At 36.7% G+C, this 9,498-nt stretch overlaps 1 protein-coding gene across 1 annotated transcript; it reads left to right on the top strand.

Annotated features, from left to right (window-relative positions):
- Positions 1-402: 402 nt before the first annotated feature.
- Positions 403-4,580, top strand: LOC129674961 (glutamate carboxypeptidase 2-like; the record flags this gene model as incomplete). Its single annotated transcript, XM_055605024.1, is given in 3 exon segments — positions 403-723; positions 3,054-3,162; positions 4,394-4,580. Coding segments are annotated over 3 exon segments (417 nt in total), but the record flags the coding sequence as incomplete, so codon positions are not given.
- Positions 4,581-9,498: the final 4,918 nt, after the last annotated feature.

Here is a 9,498-nt window from a genome sequence, read left to right as displayed (position 1 = left end):
GGCACAAAATGTGTGTGTGTGTGTGTGTGTGTGTGTGTGTGTGTGTGTGTGTGTCATAGGACCAAAAAATTAAGGGGAATCGAGTTTAGCAAGAAGATATTTTAACACAAACGTAAGCAAGGATTAACAGAAAGAAGGGCTCTTAGGGGACTGGAACGGCACACTCACATGTGTGAGTGTTATCTGTTCAGGATGAAGCCTCTCCCATCACTCAAACAAGGTCTATTGTGGTTAACACGGATGATTAAGCACGAACAGCGGGTCCGTAATACTCCCCCGAATACAGGCTGTACTATTTGGCACGTTGCCTTTTTCTTTCTGACCTTCTTGCTTATCTCTCCAGCCCTGTCAGAACAGTTGCAGAGAGAAAACGTGAAGTGTCCCCCGAAAGGAGGCCTGCCGGGTTTTCTTTTCAGCAGGCAGGCGTTTCCTTAGCCTAACTGCAATTGGTTCAGAGTAGGCCAGAAATATCAGCAGGCGGAGAAAGTCTTAGGAGCGACTCCTGTTCCCCAGGGTAGTACTGGGAGGACACTTCAACCGCAGCGGCGGGGCTGCGGGGCCTGCGGAGAGCTGGTGAGGTAGGAAGGACAGAGTTACCCGGGATGTGGAACCCGCTGCAGGACACCGGCTCCTCGGTGGCCGCCGGGAGCCGCCAGCGCTGGATCTGCGCGGGGGCTCTGGTGCTGGCTTTCTCCGGAACCTTCATCATCGGCTTCGTCTTCGGTAGGGCGCCTTTGCGGGGCAAAGCTGGGTCTGCTCCCGAGGCGACCCGGGTGGTGGCTCTCCCTGGATGCCTTGATCCGCGTGGGGCAAGACGGAAGTAGTTCTCGAGAGTTAAGCACAGGTTTGCCGGTGTCTGTGTAGGATCGAGTTTGGAAAAAGCTGCTTGTGGGATTGATTTGCCCAGATTAAAGTCAGATCTAAAAAACGAAACCCCCAAAGCCCCCAGAGAGGAGAGTTTTGACCCACTGGAACCCTGCCACACTTCTCCCGACAGATCCCTAGGGGCTTCTGATCTTTCGGAGAGCTCGGCACTGAGTGACTTGCCTGCTTGGGGGTTTAGTGAAGCCCATCCCTGGGCATTTCAGGGGATCAATGTGCAAGGAATCTCTTTCTGGTCACATTCTTCCTTGGGCATAACAGAGACTCGTTCTGGGAAACGTGGACTAATGTCAGCACCCCCTGAAAACAGCCTTAGCAGGGAGGTCTTTGAGCTTAGTTCAGATTTAGCCCAACTCTGTAAGAAACCTTGAGCCGCACAGGCTTGCTGACTTATGAATTCAGAGTTTGTATCACTAACACTCATTTACTGTGAAAAAGTTACTATGTCTTTTTTCAATCTTAGCTTCCCCGTCTTTATAATGAAGCTAATATGAGCACCTAACAGAGAATAGAACCTGAAACAGCGTTCAAAGCTCTGTTAGAACACTGTTTGGGTCTTAAGGACATCGGACATGATTCTAACTGGGCTTTAGCAGACAGGACAGTCTAAAGCGTTGTCAAGTCATTCATCTTTGCTTTAAATTATGAATCACTGCTCTGGGATTTATAAAAACAGTCTATGGACCAATAGTGAAGCCCCGGGCCAGACTTGAATCTTAGCTATCAGAAAGATATCAGTAGCTACCTATGGTTGTTGTGGGGCTCCAATGAGATATGTGCTCAGAAAGAGGAATTGAATGGAATTTCTCTAATTTTAGTTTAAAAGCAAGAAACAAGGGTTGGGAAGGCTCGCGCTGGATTCAAAGGCTACATGTTTCTACTTTGTTACCTCCACTGTGATCCTTGTTCACAAAGATCTTGTTCAGAGCAAAGACTGTTAATTTCGTAGTGTTCTCCCTCCCCCACAGGCCTCTATCTTTTTCATTTGTGATTTGTTTTTCAGACCTTGGCTTTAATCTATCATTCTCACTGTGTTCTTCCCTAATCTCACAGCCAACTCCAGTTACTTTAGTTTTGTACGCAGAAGGAATATTAAAATTCTTTTTTATTTTTATTTTATTTTTGCCTAACCACCTGTTTCAATGTGCATGTTTATGCACCTGTGTGTTTGTGCATGTGTTGTTAATACTGGGAAAGCTCCATCAAGGTTGCCAGGGTAACCTTCTTTATTCCCAGGTCAGGTACTCTGCAAGGGTTTACAGATATATATGATGATGCTCTGTCCCTCTCAGATTTAAATCATTTTATGAGGCCAGGGGCAAAGGTGCTCGTTATAAACTGTCTATGGCTTTCTGTGCATTGGATTTCTTACCGGGATCTCCAGTACATTGTAGTTTTCCGCAGCTTTCCAAACTTCAATTTCTCAAGCATATTTCAAGTGGAAACAAAATATCAACATATTTTGTTTTAGTTTCAGATTCAAAGCAAGCTAAAAATCTGAGGCTTTTTTTTTTAAAGCTTTGAGATAATATACATATTTGAAATATATTCATAATTATGAGTCTCCTTATTTTTGATTATCTGCATATGCTTGTATTTGTGGAAACGTGCAAATGTACATTTGAAAGCAGGTGCCCATAGAGTTCAGTTGTAAACTGCCAGAGTGGTGGGAATCAAACTCAGGACCTTTGCAAGAACAGTACATGCTCTTAACTGATGAACAATCTCTTTAGTCACTGTACTCATAAATAATTCATTATAATCATTTGTTAAATGCTTATTCTAGCTGTACAGAGTCACAGGCAATTATTGGCAAGGGAAGATAATGTAGAAAAAGTACATTTTCAAAACATTTTATCTCGGATAGTTGAAACAATAATATAACGTTAAATTTTCTCACTGAATTTTTGTTAGAAGTAACAGCAACACAGATAATTGAAATTGGGTTAAAATAACGTTGTACTTGCTTTGCAATAAAAAAGGATATATATGTTTTTTTCCTTTAGTGAAGATAGCAAGGAAAAGAAAATATAAAAATTTCAGCTAATAAGCGGGATAATTAACTGTGTCTTACATGAAAAATAAGACCCTGCCATGAGCTCATATCTAATTCATACATTTGCTTGTTTTTTTTTTGTTTTGTTTTGTTTTGTTTTGTTTTGTTTTTTCAGGGTGGTTCATAAAATCCTCCAGTGAAACTACTAATAATGTTCCCTATCCTGGCATGAAGAAGGCATTTTTGCATGAATTGAAGGCTGAGAACATCAAGACATTTTTATAGTAAGACTATACTTGTATTACATGCTGTACAGGGAGGATTACACCTTCAGCTTTAACTTCATATCAGAGTGGAACTGAGTAAACATTTCATGTAAAAGGACCAGCTGTTGTAAGCCAGCAAATACATATCACAACTACTTAACTTTGCTTCTGCAGCACAAAATAAACCATAAGGAAGTATGAGGCAAATACTTCTGGTTCTGAAAAATTGTGCTCATGATCACTGAAATTTGATTTTTATTTGTTGATGCATTATAAAACTTAATTTGTATTTGCTCACATACTTCAAATATAAAGCTGTTCTTTGCCTATGAACTGTACAAAAACAGATTGTGGACAGATTTGGATGGAGGATATTTCTTTGCTGACTCATCCTTTAATAATCATCCTTTAAAAATAGATAGTAGGTTTTAGTCAAGAAAAAGCTGATACACAGAAGTTAGCTTGAGCTCCATTTTGGCTCATTAATAGGGAAATAACTTTGAGTGACTAAGGAATCTTCCCAAACTTTTATTCTCATATCTTTGAGATGAGGATAAAGACACTGCTGTGATAAGGATGAAACTGGAAAACATGTTTTGAAAAAAATAAAAAGTAATTCTATTCTTATTAAAATAGTATAAAGCAAAAGAGATAAAAAAAATACAATTTAAAAGTTTTGGGCCTTGCACATCCTAGGCCTGAGCTCTGCTACTGAACATGTGCAAGGCCCTGGGTATTATCCTCAATAATGCAAGAAACTAAAAGTTAAAAGTAATCAAAAAGCTAAATTTATGTTTATTTAAAAGTAAGATGTGGATGTTGGTAGAGTAGTATCTCTAATCAACTAGAATATTTTATAGTTTTTCAACAAATCAGAATAGTATATGTGTTGAAAAGATTTGGAATCTCTCTAATAATCAAAGGATTTCCTAGTGAACACAAAGTGAATTGATATAAAGGACCATTAAATATTTACAAATGAATAGAGTTGCATATCTGTAGGAATACACGTATGTACCTACATCAATTACAATAGAGTTACTATTTGTAATTAATAATTATTAATAATAAACTATTGCTTTCAAAGGGGCCCCATAGAATGAGAGGCATTGGACTTAAACTTCTTCATGGAAAATCTTGCATTTACCTCAATATATTGTGTATTATAGGCATAGCAAAAGTAAGTATGTCTTGGTGCTTAAAGACAGACTAACATTAATGTTTAAACATTTTCAATTTTCTTTCACAGTAATTTTACACGGACACCACACTTGGCAGGAACAGAACAAAATTTTGAGCTTGCAAAGCAAATTCAGGCCCAGTGGAAAGAATTTGGCTTGGATTCGGTTGAGTTAAGCCATTATGATGTCCTGTTGTCCTACCCAAACAAGACGCTTTCCAACTATATCTCAATAATTGATGAAGATGGAAATGAGGTAAGTAAAACAAAACAAAACATAAAACAAAGACTGTAAGAAACACTCCACTCCAATTGTATCATTTCCAAATATTTATTGAATTTAGTATATTTATATTTGTGATTTTCCTATAAAAATTTCTTCATCAATATGTTTGTTTCTTAGAGTTTTTGAATTTAGTGTGTTTTAGGAATTTTTTTTTAAATGCATGCTTCATTATAGTGACTTTCTGCTTTTTAGTATTACATACAATTTCAAATGTAATATATAGTTAAGATTCTGAGTGATTAAAAAGATATTCTTCACAGGTTTAAACCATAAAGACATTATACAGATTTAGGGTTAGCCTGGATATATAGAGACACAGTGTGGAGTTTGAGCTAGCAAGGATTTATTAGTTTAAAACTTATATTTTCTAACCTGGTTTTAGCCAAAACACCTAGACACAGAGAATGATAATTTCTCAGATGACCCTGTGCATGGGCTTTTACTAAGAAATTGTCTTAGGTCTTTGGAAGGAAATTCAGTTTGAAGGCATAGTGTATCTTCAGGCCGGGGGCGACACACCCACAGTGGTTCGGGTCCCGTCACATCAATCAATACCTCCGAGACTTCTCTGCGGGTCAAGCCTATGGAAGCATTTTCTCAGTTAACATTCCCTCTTCTAGATTTCTCTATATTTCTGTCAAGTTGACAAAAAAACAAGCCACCAAAACTCTTTACCGATAAACCGTATTACTTAATCATAACGTATGCATTTTTAAAATCATGTTAATCCTGACGATGAAAACAAACATTAAAAAATTCTAAGCCAAATATGGTTATGCATGCCTGTAATCCCAGAGGTGTAAAGAGTGAAGCAAGAAGATTTTAATTCTAGGCCAGGCTGGGATAGCAAGATGTTGTCTTAATGAATAAATGAATAAGAAAATAATTTAAGAAGAAGAAAGTGTAAATTAAAAAAACAACTACAGATGAATGATTACTGAAATACCTTTTATGCAAACTTGTGATAGTTGAAGCAGTTATTAGGGAACTTAAACCTTACATTTTTATTAAAGACTGGTTATCAGTAAGCTGAGCATTCTTCAGAAGATGCTACCAGGACAAGCGAAGTCAACACAAAGATGGTAATAAAGGATATCTAAAGCAAAGACATAATTAATAAAACATTAAGTCAAGACAGAAATTGCTAAAGACTAAGTTTGGTATTTGAAAATATTAGTAAAACAACATTTTTGTGACTGAAACGAGAAGTACAAAAATAACAAAATCAATCTTAGATATATCTTCAGTTGTTACACAGATTTTAAAATGTGAAACTATGCTAAGAATAATGATGGCTAAAAGCTAGAAAATTTAGGTGACGTAGAAGAACGCGTCTTACTTTTATTTTGTTCTTTTTAAAATTTAAGTTTGTGTTTCTGTATGTCACTGAGGTGCTGCATTAACAAAGCATCTGTGTACCAGCCCCTAGATATTATCAACAGCAAAGTGCAACTTCTCCTTACGCAAACACCACTGTTGCAGTATTAATTTTTTGAGACAAAGAATTTAAGTATGTATCCAAGTTGGCCTAGAATTCATGAGTTAGTACATACTGACCTGGAATCACATGCTTATCATCTTTACACAGGTTCCTGAATACTGGGATGAGAGTTAGATATTATCACAGCTGAATAAAACTGTGATTTTAAAAAGTGAAACTGATACAAAGAACACATATTTAAAAACACATAGCAGTATATGGCAATTAAAATTATACTAGCCATTTTAGTTTTTCCACGAAATAAGTGTGCCAAGATCAGCTGGTTTTCTTAAAGTTTGAGTTATTAAAGAATATCATTTTTGAACATAAAGTTTTACAGAAAATAATGCTTTAAATTACAAGAAATGTGTGGTAGTACACAAACATTGGCGTTAGGCTAGAGTAATAAAAGTGGACCTGAGTGAGCACAATGCCAACAGACAATGTTGGCAAGCAAAGAGGAATAAGCCATTAAGTAGCATTCTTCCAGAGATTCTGCCTCAGCACCTTCTTCCGGGTTCCTGCTCTGACTTCAGTGATGGACTGTAAGCTGTAAACTGAAATAAACATTTGCTCCTCAAGTTGCTTTTGGCCATGGTGTTTTATCACAGCAATAGAAACTGGACTAAAACAAGAAACTTTCACAACCACTGAGATTTCTATTAGAACCTAGTATGTTGCCGATTTGGATAAATGTTTAGTTTCTTTGGGAAGAGTACAAACATGTAGTTTGGAGACTTCATCTTTAGTTCAGTGGTTTACTTTTCATCATTATTTGACCGAAATCTCTTTAATGCTACTTCCTCTGTTTTTATTTATCACATGATGAGTAATATGAAAATTACGCACTATACTGAGCATTGAAGTTATACTATGATAGGCAGGCTTTTATTTTATTTTACACTATTTTATGTCAGACAGAACTTCTGACATTTTGGACATCTTTTTTTTTTTTTCTTTTTTTTTTTTTTTTTTTTTTTTTTACAAAATGATAGAATCATTTAAACCAAGGACAATATTTCTGTAGATACATGCAGTAAAACTATGTGTCTATGAGTAATAAAAGCCTATCTCACGTAGTAGTAATAATATTTGACATGTGAAAGCACATTCTTTTCCAAATGATACTTTGATATTAAATTGCATACAGAATTATTTTAGAATAAGAAGCTATAAAAATGTTGCCTGTAGGTCTAAAGTGAGGCTTAACATTGCAAATTTTACAAATCTTAGGAAAATACCTTGTCAGTTTTAGGATAGTGTATCATATTTTATATTTAACCTTTTTGCAGCATTTCTATCATCCCTCTTTAAGAACTATATGGGTGCCCTGAAACTCCATATTTTATTCTTCCAATTTTTAAATATTTCGTTTATATTTTTTATTTCTTCACTGAGCCAAATTATTCTTGTAGGTCTGTCCTGGAATTGTTTAATTTCTATAGATAGCTTTGCATCTTTTAAATTTTGTCTTTTTTGTTGTTGTTTTGTTTTGTTTTATATAATTTCTGGCTATGTAGCCCAGGTTAGCCTTGAATTCTCAATTTGCTGGCCTGAGTACCCTCACACTGATTTCCGGTCTGTACTTCTAAATGTGTATACTTTGCCTGTTATTTCTTCCCTACGCTTATTGAAATTTAGATCCAATGTCATCTGTATGATAAGTACTAGAAATATAGTCTTTGTATGGAGGCATTTATTTTCAGTCTGCACCTTTCCGAAGGACTTTGTCAATGTGTGGTGACTTTTTTTATTGTGTTCTGGATTCTTTCTTACTACTATGTAGGACTTTTAAAGGTTCAAGTTAAAGAATAATGCATCATGATAATTTCTGTGGGCCTCAAGCAGCATTGCAACTGGATCCTACTCTGAGATAAATTCCCCACCAAGAGGCATTGTATATCATCTAGGTGGTGAATAGAAAGATATTGTAGATTCTTTGAGGCCTCACCTTGAATCATCACTTTCTCTGGAATCAGTTTATATCTATCTAATTTATTCTTAACCCTAAAGAACATTGTTCTTTGGAGATCAGCATTACGCAGGACTCTCCTGCAAGACTCCTCTTCCTAAAGTGTGGTCAGACTATACTAATGTCTTTTTTTTTTTTATGGGCCCTTACACTTTGATAGGTCCAACTGAGAAAAAAAAATGGACTCTTATATTCAAGTAAGCTTTCATTACTCACGTTAATTAACTTGGGGAAGTTTATTTTAGCTAAAGATTTTGGTGGTCTCAGTCCATAAACAAAGATTTCCATTGTTTTGGACCTCTCAAGGGGTAGTGCATAATAGTGAAGGGAATGTTAGTACAAACTGCTGATGTCACAAGAAGAAAGAAATAAAATGAGGAAGATGCTGGGAACTACAGTCCTTTAAGGCCATACCTTCAACTGAAGGATCACCTATAAGGCCCTATTTTACAGAGTTTACAATTCTTCCTGGTTGTGCTGCCTTGATACAAACAATCTTTTAACACATGGGCACTGAGGAATATTCCCTATCCAAACCAATAATGCAGATTTTAGTGTTACCTCTCAAAATTCCGGTTGCATGTATGTTTTCATTTGTTTGCTACATTTGGAGTTTTGTAACATTCCTTGCTTTTCTAACTCAATGTTGATATATTTAAGTATGTACACAAATACATATTTTGGTTAGTGTCTCCTTCTTTTAGGTAGGAATGTTGTTCATTGTATGCAGGTACTATTGAGGATAGATCCATTAACAATGAAAACTTTTGTTAAAGTAGATTTTATATTTAATGGTTCTTAAGTAATTATTGTAACATTACTTTAAGTGCCAACCTTTACTAAAACAATGTCAGGAATGTCTTCTCCATAAGCGGAAGCTGCTACTTATGCGGTTTGCTAGGACCCTCATGAGGTTGACTCTCTTCTAGCCTGTGTAGGAAAAATCTCTTCTAGATTCTAGAATCTCTTCTAGTACTGTGGAACACCTGTATATTTGGGCTGTTGTATATTAAGAGACAGGGATGTGTGTTTCTTTTCTTTTTTTTTAATTTTTTTTAAATTTTTTATTAATTACACTTTATTCATTTTGTATCCCCTCATAAGCCCCTCCCTCCTCTCCTCCCGATCCCACCCTCCCTCCCCTTTCTGCATGCATGCCACTCCCCAAGTCCACTGATAGGGGAGGTTCTCCTCTTCTTTCTGATCTTAGTCTATCAGTTCTCATCAAAAGTGGCTGCATTGTCCTCTACTGTGGCCTGGTAAGGCTGCTCCCCCCTCAGGGGGCAGTGATCAACAAGCAGGCCAATTAGATTATGTCAGAGGCAGTCCCTCTTCCCATTACTATGTAACCCACTTGGACACTGAAATGCCATGGGCTACACCTGTGCAGGGGTTCCAGGTCATCTCCACAAATAGTCCTTGGTTGGAGTATGAGT

Source organism: Psammomys obesus, unplaced genomic scaffold (assembly GCF_907164565.1).
Source record: "Psammomys obesus unplaced genomic scaffold, mPsaObe1.curated_primary_1811, whole genome shotgun sequence".
In the NCBI taxonomy this organism is placed as follows: Eukaryota; Metazoa; Chordata; class Mammalia; order Rodentia; family Muridae; genus Psammomys; species Psammomys obesus.
Note: the sequence above shows the minus strand (reverse complement) of the source record. Positions and strands in the feature narration are given on the sequence as shown.